Source organism: Phyllostomus hastatus, unplaced genomic scaffold (assembly GCF_019186645.2).
Source record: "Phyllostomus hastatus isolate PE091 unplaced genomic scaffold, TTU_PhHast_1.1 phas_contig_29, whole genome shotgun sequence".
Classification (NCBI taxonomy): Eukaryota; Metazoa; Chordata; class Mammalia; order Chiroptera; family Phyllostomidae; genus Phyllostomus; species Phyllostomus hastatus.
In genome coordinates this window covers 1052580-1068075 of record NW_025333835.1, presented here as the reverse complement: position 1 = coordinate 1068075, position 15496 = coordinate 1052580, and the positions used below count along the sequence as shown (strand labels likewise).

General features: G+C 40.2%; 1 protein-coding gene across 1 annotated transcript in view; it reads right to left on the bottom strand.

Annotated features, from left to right (window-relative positions):
• Positions 1-316: 316 nt before the first annotated feature.
• SIAH3 (siah E3 ubiquitin protein ligase family member 3) overlaps positions 317-15496 on the bottom strand; it is a 93775-nt gene continuing 78595 nt past the window's right edge. The window contains exon 2 of the mRNA XM_045839243.1: positions 317-1180. Within this exon, the coding sequence (XP_045695199.1) occupies positions 512-1180 (669 nt within the window). The 3' untranslated portion in view covers positions 317-511. The remainder of the gene's footprint in view (positions 1181-15496) is intronic.

The window sequence follows — 15496 nt, the reverse complement described above, 5'->3', positions numbered from 1 at the left end:
TCCTCGGAAGGTACCAGAGTGGTTTCCTTCCAACTTGCCTATTCTCACACACTTCAGTTAGTTTGCCTTGAAATGGACCAGAAGGAGAAGGAAGAAATGGTTTGGATTCCAAGTCTCTTTTCAACAGCCTGCTTCGTCGTGGTCTTGGTGGCTTTTGCTCATTTTGGAAGCTGGGGAGAAGGGAATTGGGGGTGATGAGTAATAACCATTTTTACTGAATCTGATTAAAAATGTCTATAAAATTGTTTCAACTAGTCAGGTCAAACATTAATTAAGATCTTTAATCACAGAATGTTTATATAATATAATGCTCAGTGCAGACAAATACTAGATATCATTAAGTACCTGAAACAACAACAAAAAAAAAAAAAGAAAGAAAGGAAAGAAGGGAGGGAAAGGAGGAGAAGAATAAAAAGGAGTCTGGAGTCCTGGGATCTGGAGATCTGAGGGGCACAGGCAGAGTTTCTTGAAGGAGTGGTGGCTGTGTATGAACCTCTGGTGGCCTCTTGCTTCACGTCTTGGCTTCTGAGGAGCAAACCTCTGTCATAGTGATAGTGATTCCTATGGCAAGGTTGCCATTGTCAGAGAAAAGCTGGGCTAGTGAGGTGTTAAGGATGAGGCAGTCCCCATCAGTGATCACTGAGTCCACACACTCAAGGACTGACCGGGGAGTGGCCTCCCATTTAAGACGCCGATGGTTTCTGTTGAGCTCCAGGCAGTAGGTGAAACAGTTAGCCTGGGTGGGGGTCCCAATCAGCATCATGGTGGCAAAGAACTGGGGGTGCCCTTCATATTTCTCCTGTTTCCTAAGCACCAGCAGAAAGTGGTGACCAAGGCAGGAGTGCATGATGGTCCAGTCAGCCGGGGCAGGGAGGTGCATGTCCATGGCCAGAAAGACTATCTCAGCTCCCTGAAGGATATCAACTCTGTGCATCTGCCGCAGGTGGGGCACCACCACCTCCAGGCGGCCTTCCCATTGGCAGGAAAACAAGGGGCACATGCAGGGTGTCACCTGGGTGGCATGTAGTTCTGCCTCCTTGTGGTGGAGGAGGTGAGGGTGGGCGTGGTGGAGGAGATGGTTGTGGGAGCCGTGGTGGCAGTGGTGCTGGCTGAGGTGGTGATGGGTGTAGCTGCCTTGCTCTGGTGCACTGTGAGTGACCACATGACAGCTGGACACATACTGTAGGACAAAGAGAAGAATGTTAGTAGGAGTGAGGTCAGTCTCTCAGCCTGGCTGAGACTCCCTTGGTGTTCAAAGTGTTAAAAGCAGAGTCTCCAGGGCAAGTAGAGAAATCTTTATTTCTTAATAAATGAGAACTGCAGGACTGTTTTCCAAAATGGCAGCACCATTTTACTCTCCCATTAGCCATGTAAGAGGGTTCCAATTTCTGCACATCCTTGCCAACATTTGTTATTATCTGTTTTGACAAATATTTTTGAGACAAAATTGTTTAGAATGCTTTGCCAAATTTAGATGCTGAATAATTGCAAGTCCTTTCTATGTCATTTCATTTCAGTATAGAACCTAAATCTACCCAATTAAAAACAGGAGCTCCTTCAAATGATTCCTTTTAGAAGAAGAGATTTTCCAAATATAATGGAATTTTTTTTTAAAGTCTAAAAAGAAAAATAAGGGATACAATGAATGCTTTAGGTGGTTGAGGTTCTGAAAACTCAGTCCAAGAAAATGTAATATTTGTGCCTTTTTGATTCTTTAATAAGATACTCAAGCAAAGGGCCAATTTCCCCCTGAACATGCAGTGTGATGGTCATTAGTTGCAAAGAACTAAAATTTTTTTTGATACTGTTGATATTTATGTGCAAGCACTGGAGGTCAATGAATTATTCCCCACCCCCATTTTATCATTGCTATCATTATTTTTAAAACAAAATTTTAATAAGTGCACATTTGTTCTTCCATTTCTTCCAGGGGTTGTGCTATTTTAGTTGTTCTTCTCATGGATTCTAAGGAAACTGGTGGAACACAGAGCTGGTTATATACTATTGGGCCAAGGTTCCCAGAGAGGAAGCCTCACCTGGGACTCCTGGGACATTGCCCACTAGGCACACTTCTGCTCTGTTCCAGGCTCACTGCTCTGAAGCAGCTTCCCAGGATCTCACCCCCAGGCAGCCCTCACCCAGAGACTCTCCTGTCTTTTTTTCCACATAGCAGTGTCTCCACAAATGCCCTCAAAAACACTAGGAGCTGTGATGACACCTTGTGAACAAGCATCACTAAACATTTATTGAGCACCTTCTATGGCCAGAACTGTTGTGCGTGGGTCACCGGCCAGCAGTGACCACAGAACGCTGTGGATGGCTCGACGATAAACACGCAAGAAAAAACACGCATGCACAGAGACAAACTAGTTTCTGTGGGGAAGTAGGGACGAAATGGCCACTCCCCCCAGTGGGGAGCGCGCTGATTTACTGTCCATACCTGCTTTTATTAGGCTCATTTTGCATAATAATTCAGGTAAAGTACAGTACTCATTAGGGGGAAGTAAGGAACTATAGAAAACAAAGAACTCTGCCAGTCTATTGAGTCGGGGTCAAAGAGCTGTAAGACTGAGGAACAAAATAACTTCCTCCTAAGACCCTTCTCATTCAACTGAGAGCATTCTAAACAAAGAAGGTTTCACAGTAATTTACATATTCTTTCTTAGGCCTGATCACCCTGGGGAATCTGCGCTTCTCAGTACAGAGCTGCACCACCCTGTCATTGTTTCAGGCTTAGGTGGAGCAAGGGAACTAAGGCCACTGAGAGATAAGGAGATTTTTTCCCAGACGCTGAGAACTCAGGCTATGTCAAAGCCGAGGAGTGAGGGTCCATCACCCCCTTTTGCTGCAGCCCCCCAAGTCCTTCTTTTGGGGGGCCTCCCAAAGTGATCGTGCCTGTCTTAGGTCGTTCCCCCCGTGGGGAATCTTACCTGTCTTTGGCTAACCGATCAAGCTTTTTGGGGTTCAGTTATGAATAAAGCAGCAGAAGCAGCATTCCTGCCAGGAAGATAAGCTTTTGTCTCCTTGCTGGCTTACAGTTCCAAGGGTGTTCCCTTAGCCTTAGCTAGGCGGGGGTTTCAGCCTCTGATACCAGTCAGGGCGGTTCCCAACACAGAACCTGCAGGTGCTAGGAGTACAGCCATGAACAAAATAAACATCACATTGCTTGGTGTGAGAAGTACAGACACTAGTATACACATAATTAATTGTGGTTTTTACAAGGGTCCTCTATCCACAAGAGTCAGGTGAGGCGTTTCTTTCACACTCACCCTGACTTGCTGCCAGAGTTTCTATCTCCCTGGGCTCAGAATGTGGCTAACAGCTGAGGCCTGGCTAGCTTCCTTCTCATCAGTGCATGCAACAGACAGGCACAAATACACACCCAGTGTGTTGGGAAGTCACCCTGGTGGTGGAGGTGACCTGTAGGCAAGTGGAGCCAATGTTGGTTCTGCTCTCTGGATCGCAGCTGCTGGATGGTCTGCTGTCACCCAACCTGCACACTCATCAGGACCATGAAGGAACATGCTGTGCCTGAGAATCCTGCTAACACTTACCTGTTAGTGTTAAATACAGGGAAGGGATGCTGCACTACCACGCAGCATCTACTAAGTGTTAGGCACTGTGGAAAGTGGGCATTTTTTGCATAATTATTTCATTTAATTTTCCACAGAAAAGACAAATATCCTTCTTAGAAGAAATAAAATTAAATCTAGCTTAGTTCTGCCAGACTGAGGAAGACAAATACCATATCACTTACAAGGAATCTGAAGAACAAAATAAGCAAACAAAATTGAAGCAGACTTATAGATACAGAGGGAGGCAGGGAAAAATAAGGTGATGGGATTAAGAAGTACTAAATGGTACTTCTAAATGGTTACAAAATAGATGTGGGGATGTAAGGTAAACCATAGGAAATATAGTTAACAATATCATAATAACTATCTATAGAGCCAGGTGAGCACTTTAATTACTAAAATTCTATGTAATTACTAATTACTAAAATTACTAAAAATATATTTTTGCCAATCTGACAAAAATAGTTATAATTTTGATTTATTTACATCAGGTGCCTAATGTGTTGGCTGTCATCATTTTTTCATTTGGCAATGTAAAGGAAAAGAAGTCAGTGCACCTGACTGAGTAGTCAGGTATTGCACACTTTAAAAATTCTTGTGGCACACCAGTTGAAAATCATTGACCTATATGAATGTCTATTTTATGTGTTGTACACCTGAAACTAATCCAAAATAGTGTTGAATGCAAACTGTAAGAGAAATATAATAAGATAAAGAATCTGGCTTAGTTCCCACCTGCCTGCTGGTGGTATGTATCATTTAGTCAATGAGTGAGGGTGGGGTGGGGGAGTTCCTCTTATTCATTGGGATTGTACAAGCCCAGGGCTCTCACACTCAATCAGCCAGGTGTGAGGGCCTCCTCCCAGGTACTTCCACCAGTTTCAGGTTCTGTAGAAGGTCAATCTCTTCTGCTGAGCTCAAGAGGATCTGGTCTTGGCTTCTCATGAAAAGTTCTAAACATTGTTCCCTCTCCCGGCCTCTGAAAGCCCCTCTCTCTTACTTAGTCTTTATAACAATCACAAAAGGAATACACTGTGTTTGCTTTATTGATGAAGGAACTGAAGAGAGAAGTTGAGTCACTTGACCAAGCACAGATTATAAGAGGTGTACCTGGGAATGGAGCCCAGAGCAGTTAAAGGTGACATATATCATAGACCGGAAAGATCACAGCCTGGATGTCAGCAGACTCTGGTGTGTTTCACACTTTACTTGTCCAGCAGTATGATTAAGTCAGTTTCCCCATCAGCAAAATATTTATCTCAAAGGATTATTAGGGAATACAATGCAACAATTCCTGACAAAAAGCTTTAAAAACACATCAAGTATTATATCAAGATGGCATTTCCACTTAGATGTGCTTTTGGGTAAAGACTTTGCAGGCTTCTGCCCCAGTCCATGCCTACTTGTGTCTATCCTGGTCAGCTGACTTTTGCACCTGGGTGGTAATCTTAGTCTGGGCTGAACACAGGCCACCGTGAGGGTCTGGAGACCCCAACATTGCACTTTACTTGGGGCCTCCTGTCACAAAGCTGACTATGATGACAAACATTCTGAAATTCCCATCTCAGAAGCAGTCTCTGGGCAAGTTATTTTCAACATGCCCTTTTCCACATCTTTTTTTTTTTTATCTTCTCCACCTTGTTCTGTGTAGCTAATATCAGCGGTGTGAAATCAAAGCCAAGGGAGAGTCTGGAAGAAATGCCTTGATCTCCCTTTCTTCCTTGCCTCCAAACTCTTGCCAGGGTCTCCCATTAGCTAAACCCAATTAGCCCAGGATTGACTCAGCAAGGGTCAGTTCCCTTTGGAAGGGGTACTAGGTGAGGCACACAGGTGAAGAGGGAAAGCCCACCTGTATGCAACTGTCTCTATTCCTTCCTCTGTGATGTTTGCTGAACTGACCATACTGGTCCTCCTAGGCTGAGATTTGACATGGCTAATTGGTGTGGGAAGGGTAGATCTATGTCTACAATTTATTAAGTCTTTGACAAACATATGTGTTCCACCTACCATGTACAAGGGGCTGAGAATGCTGAGCAGAGTAAGATCCTTGTTCATGACTTGGTAGCTCACTGCAATTATATATAATATAATAGAATGCAAAAATGCAGGATACAGTAAGGGCTCTGACAGTACAAATGGGGGAGATAGCTATTCTAGTCAGTGCAAAGTAACATTTACACTGGGCAAAGCATGATGGGTGAATGCTCTAACAGAATAGGCAAAAGATTTACCAACAAGATGAATAGCAGGTTATAAAGAGCTAGGTGTAAAAGAACATGGTACAGTTAAGAAATAATAAGTTCCAAGTGCCTGGTAGATGGAGAGCTTGGTAGGGATGGAAAAGAGGTGGGCCATGGTGCTGGAGAACAGTAACACACAGTGCCCAAGACTTGTGAGCTAAGCCAAGGCACTAAGGTGGCACCCAGTCCTTAGTGGAAGTTGGTGGGAGGGCCCAAGAGATAGAACCTCATGCTTTAGGGAGCAGCTGTGGGCAGGACCAACAGAGTCTGTTCTAAGCTGGTGCTCAGGATGGGGCCAGCCACCAAGTCCCCACACTAATCTAACTATTGGACCTTAGCAATGGTCATTGCACTTAGACTCTCCCATTGCTTCCTTTTGGCCTCATCTTCTACTGACCTTTTCATTTTTAATTGCTGCAGGGTAAAAAAAGCATCTAGGGGTGTAATCTAAAGTGACAGAAGTGAATGACTATGCAAATAGAGTGAGACGTTATAAATTCATGGAAAACCATGCACTTGCTATGTCCCAAGAAGGCACTGAGAATAAAAACAGCCTTACTCTTCGCTTCTTTTTGTTCCATCTTCTGATGGAAAATATATTTCATTTAAATATATTTTGGGTGAGTGAAGTCACAGAGCAGCTGGCACGGAGAAAGAATTCTTTTAATTGGCAAAATGCTAATCATTTCTGGAAAATGAATTCTAATCTTTTCATCTACTACAGTGGATGTATGAGTAATTACTTTCCTTCACTAAAGTGTTAGTGCAACATTAGTGTTATGCTAATTAAAATGAATGAACTCTTACAGATTGATAAACTCCCAATCAGTCCACAGATGCCTTCCTTCCACTAGTTGTATTTAACTGCCCATTTGGAAAAAAGATCTTGAATTAACCTTTAGAATATTGCACAAAATTGGGTTTAAAAATGTTAGGCTTTATGGACTGCATATAATTCTTTCCCCAAGCATTAGTGAGGCCATTGTGAGAGCATTAGTAAGACCATTACACCCTCCACTAAGGGTGTAATTTAATCTAAAAAATTTCCTTAATTTGAACAGCCACACCCCCATGGTTGGTAATGGCTATCCCTCTAAATTCTGTCATCCAGCAGGAAACGTGCCTTTGGAAAACTATGTGACACATTTCTTCAGCATCTGCTCCCTATGCTTAGAGGAAGTTTTGCCCTTCCACTTGTTTCCAGAAACATGGCATGCTAAAGGATTCCAGCTGAAGGAGGATTTTGTACCCACTTTCAAATGAAAGGCATTTGCTCTGAGTTTGTTTGGGCCCTTATTTGTGAGTTTTAAGTGCTGGACAAAGGGGGGATGGTATGGATGCATTTTACATACAGAGGGGAAGAGCAGATGTATGGAGTAAATTTCAGGGCAGAGTAGTAGGATAAAATCAAGGCCTGAACCAAGTTGGGAATCAGGTTGATTAAGAAGAGAGAATAATTGTAACAGTTCCCAGGTCCCAGGGTTAGAAAAATTCTCAATGTTTCTGGGAAAGACAGTTAAGGCTGATATTTGAGTGTTGTCCACTTCAATTTTCTGGGGTGCCCTGGTTCCCTACCTCTGTTTCTCAAAACCTAGCATGACTGTAAATATGTCCACAAAGCCCCAGAGGCTCTGAAATGCTAAAATAGAAAACAACAATGCAAATTTTATCACCCCGGATGGAGCATCCTCATTAGAAAGCGTATCTTATGCTCCTTTGCCCCCCAAATTATTTATACTTGGTTCACAATGGGTGAGATCTTCATGAAGATAGCATGATAATGACTATATTTTTCTTTAAACTACTTTAGTGCAGAGAATGTGATGTAATGTGTACATTTTTAACCTAAACTCTATGGGCTGTCAATTCCCTAATCAGGAATTCACATTTTGATGCAATCATCTGACATTTTATTGAAAAGGCCACACTCTAGAGATAATGACAATTGCCACAGTTAGCATCCATTTTTTTGATTCACACAAAATGCTGCTAATTAAGATTTCTGCAGAGATTTTTATTGGTGAAATTAGTAGTTCATTAACATAATAGATGCTAGAAATATCTCCTTGATGAAATTTTTAGTTTTTAAGCTATGAAGATTGGTTAAAATATTTCAGAGAGATTCTTTACTTTAGGAATGCATTCAGAATCTTACTCCTTAAGTATTCCTGTGTCTGGTCACTAAGTCAAGGATTTATGGCAGTCTTAAGAGGCAAGATGGCAGAGGAGTGCCACACTTATCTCCTCCCAGGACCAATATGAAATTACAACTAAATTGTGGAGAAATCACCCAGAACAAACAACTGAACAATAGTGAGAGAGAAGCCTTGGACAGACAGAAGAATCAGCTTCAGCACTCGCTGACTGCACCCACACAACAGTGTATAAGATGTAGTGGGCAGAGTGACCTTCAGTCAACCAGTTAGAGGGAATAACCTACCAAAGAGTGACCCAATGATAGTCAAAAAACAAATATATCCAGAGAGCCAACAAAAATAGCATAAAGGGCATCCCAACAGCATCAAGTTCAGAAGATCAAGGAGACTATACCATTGAATCTCACAGGTCTCCTACCATAGAATTTCACACTGCAAACACAGGGAGTCAATACAGATCAATTTAAGAAACAGAGACAAAAAAGAAGAGTCTCACAAACAATAGGAAGACCAAACAACAACAACAACAACAACAACAAAACCCAAATTAAAGGAAAGGAGGAATCCCCAGAAGGACTGCTAAATGAAATAGAGGCAAGTCAACTATCAGACACTGAGTTCAAAATAATGGTTATAAGGAAGCTCAATGAGCTCACGAGAATTACCACAAACTACAGGGAAACTATGAGGAACTTACTGCAAACTACAGCAAAATGAAAAAGGACATAGAAACTATCAAGAGCCAAGAAGAAATGAAGAATACAATTTCTGAATTGAGGAGCACATTAGAAGGAATCAAAAACAGGCTAGATAAAGCAAAGGATTGAATCAGTGAGAAGGAGGAAAAGAAAGGAAAAAAACTCCCAGAAAGAGCAAGAAAAGGAAAAAAAAGACTAAAAAAGAATAAAGAAGGGTTAAGAGAACTGCAGGACAACATGGAATGCAATAATATCTGAATAATAGGGAAAAATAGCAGGGATAGAAAACCTGTTTGAAAAAGTAATGATGGAAAATTTCCCTAATTTGATGAGAGAAAAAGTCACACAAATCCAGGAGGCACAGAAGGTCCCAATGAAGAGAAGCTCAAAGAGGCCCACTCCAAGAAAATCATAATTAAAATGGCAAAATTCCAAGACAAAGACAGAATCATGAAGGCAGAAAGGGAGAAACAGGAAGTAACATACAAGGGAGCCCTGATAAAGCTAGCAACTGAGGTCTCAATGAAAACAGTACAAGCCAGAAGCAAATGCCAAGAAATATTCCAAGTAATAAGAAGCAAAGGCTTGCAAACAAGACTACTTTATCCAGCAAGACTGTCAATAAAAATGGAAGGTGAAATAAGGAATTTTCCAGAAAAAAGAAGGCTGAAAGAATACACCTCTACTAAACCAGCAGTGCAAGATATGCTAAAGGGACTGCTTTAAGAAGAGTAAAAGAAAAAAGAAAAAGAGAGCGACACAGAGAGGAATATAGGTACGAAGGGAGCAAAATAGCAATGAATAAGTACCTATCAATAATAACCTTAAATGTGTTAAATGCTCCAATCTAAAGATATAGAGTAGCTGAATGGATAAGAAAACATCACCCACACAGATGCTGCCTACAAGAGACTCACCTTAGAACAAAAGACCTACAGAGACTAAAAGTGAAGGGTTGGAAAAAAATATTCCAAGCAAAAGGACAGACAAAAAAAGCCAGGGTAGCAATACTTATATTAGAAAAAATAGACTTCAAAACAAGGGCCACAAAAAGAGATCCAGAAGGTCACTTCATAATACTCAAGGGAAGAATCCATTGAGAATATATAAAGATATATGCACCCAACATAGGAGGACCCAATGTATAAGGAAAATCTTGGGGAACTTCAAGGAAGATATAGACAGCAACACACTTATACTAGGGGACTTTTAACACTCCACTCTCAAAAATAGATAGATCTTCCAAACAAAATATCAATATCAACAAGAACATTGTGGTATTGAACAATGTCCTAAATGTATGTATGTATGTATGTATGTATGTATGTATGTATATGTATGCACATATATATAATCTCCTTTCATCCCAAGAGAAGCAAAATGCAAAATACGCATTCTTTTCAAATGCTCTAGGAACATTTTCAAAGATAGACCACATGGTAGGACACAAAACAAGCCTCAACAAATTCAAGAAAACTGGAATTATATCAAGCATTTTCTTGGACCACAAGGACCTGAAACTAGAAACCAACCTCAAGGAAAAATCTCAAAAACACTCAAGCTTGTGGAGATTGAATAGCATGATATTAAACAATGAATGGGTCAAGAATGAGAACAAGGAAGAAATTAAAAGGTTTCTGGAAACAGATGAAAATGAACTCACAATAACCCAAAAGTTATGGGACACAGCCAAGGCAGTCCTGAGAGGGTAGTTCATAGCAATACAGGTCTACCTAAAAAAGATAGAAACATTTCAAATAAACAGCCTAACCCTATATATAAAATAACTTGAGGTACAACAACAAAGACAGTCCAGAGAAGGAGAAGGAAGGAAATAACCAAGATCAGAGCATAATTAAATCACATAGACTCTAAAAGCACAATTCTAAAGATCAGTGAATCCAGGAGGTGGTTCTTTGATAAGATAAAGAAAATTGACAAGCCTTTAAGCAGGCTCTTTAAGAAAAAAAGAGACAGGACCCAAATAAACACAATCAGAAATGAAAGAGGAGAGATTACATCTGGTACCACAGAAATACAAAGGATTGTAAGAAATTGCTACAAAGAACAGTATGCCAAGAAGTTTGAAAACCAAGGTGAAATGGACAAATTTTTAGAAAAATACAATTTTCCAAAACTCAATGAAGAAGAAGCAGAAAGCCTGAGCAGAACAATAACAGCTGACGTAATCGAAGCAGTAATAAAAAAACTCCCAACACACAAAGGCCCTGGGCCAGATGCTTTCGAGAGAATTCTACAAAGCTTTTAAGGAAGAGCTAACCCCTATCCTTCACAGACTATTCCAAAAACTCAAAAAAGATGGAAGACTCCCAAACTCTTTTCATGAAGCCAGCATCGTCCTAATCCCAAAACCAGATAAAGACACAACAAAGAAAGAAAGCTTCAGGCCAATATCACTGATGAACATAGATACTAAAATCCTCAAAAAAAAAATACTGGCAAACCACATCCAGCAACACATTAAAAAGATCATACAGCGTGACGAAGTGGGACTCATCCCAGGGATGCAAGGATGGTACAACATTTGCAAATCAATGAATGTAATATATCACATAAACAAAAGGAAAGACAAAAATCACATGATCATATCAATAGATGTAGAAAAAAGCATTTGATAAGGTACAGCACCCATTTATAAGGAAAACACTCAGCAAAGTGGGAATAGAGGGAGCATTCCTTAACCTAATAAAGGCCATATGGGGGACCTACAGCCAACATCATATTCAATGGGCAAAAACTAAAAGCTTTCCCACTAAGCTCAGGAACAAGACAAGGATGTCCACTTTCACCACTTCTATTCAACATAGTATTGGAAGTCCTAGCCACTGCAATCAGACAAATTAAGAAATAAAGGCATCTGAATTGGCAAGGAGGAAGCAAAACTGTTATTGTTTGCAGATGACATGATAGTGTATATTGAAGATCCCATAGACTCCACCAAAAAACTACTGAAAGTAATAAGTGAATTTGGCAAAACAACAGGATACTAAGTCAATGTCAGAAATCAAAGGCATTTTTGGATATCAACAATTAAATATCAGAAACAGAAATCAAGAAAAAAATCCCATTTACAACAACAATAAGAAAAATAAAGTACATAGGAATAAACCTAACCAAGATGGTAAAAGACCTGTACTCAGAAAACTACACAGCACTGAAGAAAGAAATTAAGAAAGACCAAACAAATGGAAGCATGTACTGTGTTCATGTACTGGAAGAATTAACATCAACAAAATGTCCTAATATGCAAAGCAATTTATAGAATCACTGCCATCCATATAAAGTGTCTCATATTTTTACCCTAACTCATAGTTTTCATGGTTATTAATTAATGTCTTACTTGAAAAAAATAGGAAAGACATATTTCACAGATAAAGAAGAAACATTTCAAAGATTTATATGGAACCATAAATGACCCCAAATAGGCTAGCAATTTTGAGAAAGAAGAACAAAGTAGGAGGGATCATCTTACCTGATATCAAACTGTATTCCAAGTCCACAGTAATCAAAACAGTCTGGTACTGGCATAATAACAGACACATAAATCAATGGAACAGAATAGGGAGCCCAGAAATAAATTGAAGCCTCTATGGTCAATTAATATTTGACAAAGGGGGCAGAAGCACAAAATAAAGTAACAATAGCTTTTTAAACAAATGGTGTTGGGAGATCTGAACAGCTATACGCAAAAAATGAAACTGGACCACCAACTTACACCATATACAACAATAAACTCAAGATGGATAAAAAACTTAAATATGAGTCACAACACCATAAAAGTCCTAGAGAACATAGGGAGGAAAATCTCAGATATTCCATGAGGCAATACTTTCACTGATATATTCCCTAGAGCACAGGTGGCAAACACAAAACCCAGGGGCTGAATCTGGTCCTCCACCTTGTTTTATCCAGCCCAGCACCTTGTTTCTACCTGGTGGCAGTGTTGAGCTCCTTCCTCCTAATTAAGCAGTAGTTACATGTATACAATCCTAAAATTATATTCAGCCCTTTGAAGGCAACCTTGAGGCTGACATAGCCACCAGTGAAAATGAATTTGACACCCCTGCTCTCGAGCAAGGGACACAAAGCAAAGAATAAACAAATGGGACTTCATTAAAATAAAAAGCTTCTATATGGCTAAAGAAAATATCAGCAAAATGAAAAGGGAACCAACTGTATGGGAAAATATATTTGATTTTTTAAAATGATTACTTGGACAAGGGTTTGATCTCCAAAATATATAAAGAATTCACACAACTCCACTCCAGAAAGACAAGCAACCCAATTAAAAATCAGGCAAAAGACCTGAACAGACACTTCTCCAAGGAAGACATACAAAGGGTCCAGAGATATATGAAAGGATGCTCAGCATCACTCGCTATTAGAGAGATGCAAATTAAAACCACACTGAGATAACTTTTCACACTGGTCAGAATGGCCATCGTAACCAAATCAACAAACAAGTGCTGGTGAGGTCATAGAGCAAAGGGAAACCCTAGTACACTGTTGGTGGGAATGTAGACTGGTACAGCTGCTGTGGAAAATGGTATGGGATTTCCTCAGAAAACTCACAGGCAAAATGGAACTGCCTTTTGACCTGGCAATTCCACTGTTGGGATTATACTAAGAATTCTGAAACAGCAATTCAAAAGAACCTATGCACCCCAATGTTCATAGCAGCACAATTTACAATGGCCAATTACTGGAAGCAACCTTAAGTGTCCATTAGTAAATGAGTGGATCAAAAAACTGTGGTACATTTATACAATGGAATATTACACAGCAGAAAGAAAGAAGAAGCTCCTACCCTTCATAACAGCATGGATGGAACTGGAGAGCTATGCTAAGTGAAATAAGCCAGGTGGTAAAAGACAAATACCATGTGATCACACCTATAAGTGGAACCTAATCTACAAAACAAATAAGCAAGCAAAATATAACCAGAGACATTGAAAATAAGAACAAACTGACAGTAACCAGAGGGGATGTGGGAGGGAATAATGGGGGGAAAGGTGATGGGTTGTCAAGGAACATGTATAAAGAACAGATGGACTAAGCCAAAGAGAAGTAGCATGAAAGGTGAAAGGTGGGGATGGCTGGGGTGGGGGTGAGTGGTGGGGGGGAATGAAGACAACTGTACTTGAACAACAATTGAAAAAAGAGATAGAGAAAAAAACACTAATTGGTAGGTACAAAATAGACAGAGGGATGTTAAGAACAGTATAGGAATTGTAGTAGCCAAAGAACTTATATGCATGACATGGACATAAATTAAAGGGCAGTTGCTAGAGGTAATGGGGGACTGAGTTGGGGAGGAGGGGAGAAAAATTGGGACAACTGTAATAGCATAATTAAATATATATATATATTTAAAAGTACTTACAGTATTCTGATGCCATCTCTAAGGGTATCAAAATTTTGCCTTTGATATATCACTGTATACATAGTTTCTTTACTGGTGATTAAAATTATATGAATTGAGCATAAAGACATTGTTTAGCAAACACATAGAAGACTTAAGAAGGAAATGAGTATTACTGATAAAACTGAAGAATAATCATTTTTGTGGACAAAATTTTTTAAAAGCAATATCCATGGGTAAAAACCTGTAAAAAGAGGTCCATACAGATGCCTACACACATGCTGGTCCTATGGCCTCAAAAGCCTCCTGGTCAAGCTGGTCATCTTATGTCCCTGGCTGTGTGACAGGGCTATGTGAGGAGCTGAGAAGGAATAGGTAGGTGGCAGTGTGAAAACAGAAACTGACTCATTCCTTGAGCTCCTAGGGCCCTTCTTTAGTTCCTACATCCTGGCTCTTGGCTGCTCAGCACTGGTTGCCTTATACATGAGTAGTTTCTGGCCTGTTGAGCACCTTCAGGATGGGGACTCATTGTTCACATGTCCTCACTGCTAGCACAGTGTTCAACACACAATACATATATGACACATATTTGTACTACTCATTGATGCATTAATGACAGCTTCATTCATGAGTATAATGCTAATTTGATTCAGCCACAGTTCCAATTGGTGTTGTCTGTTTGAGATCATCAATCCCTATAAAATATGGATGTTGCTTGTTTTCCTCCCTGCTCTGTGAGTCAAGCAACAGTAAAGATATGTCCATACAATTCACTACTTATTTCAACTCATATTGAAAATCACTAATTCATAACTTTCTTTCTTCAACTACGATGGAAGTCATGGAGGGCAGAGGCTGTGTTTAGTTTGCCCAGTGCTAGTCTGGTGATGGGCAAATTCAGCACTTTGTCTGGGGCCTAGCAGATCCTCAGTAAATATTTGTTGTTTGAATGAATGAATGATTTATAGATGGAACCCTGTTCTGTACCATATCCATGGAATGGCTATCTTTAGTTAGAGGCTCTTCTTGGCTGCTATAGAAATGTGTGTGTCCATGTCAGTTTATAGCTGTCAGCTCATCAGGAAGGTTTTCTGGTGGCTCCTCACCCAGAACCCAATAGTTATGAGACATAGAATATGCATAGGGCTTTGACTAGGAGGAGGTGCAGGTGCATGATCAGTTGCCATCATAGGAAGTCAAATAATAGCTTTGAAGAAGAAACTTTTCAGGCCAGAGAGATACTTTCTTTGCTTTTACTTGTTATAGAAATTACTCTAAATCTCAGGTATTCCCTTTATCAAAAGCAGATTATCTCTCAGAAGTTGTTTGGGAAGCTCAGTCTATTGGATCAACCAGAAAATCTACCTCCTAGACTGATCTAGACACTCTCTCTTTCCACACAAGGCAGGACCATTGACCCAGCAAGAGGCTGAATGCTCCATAC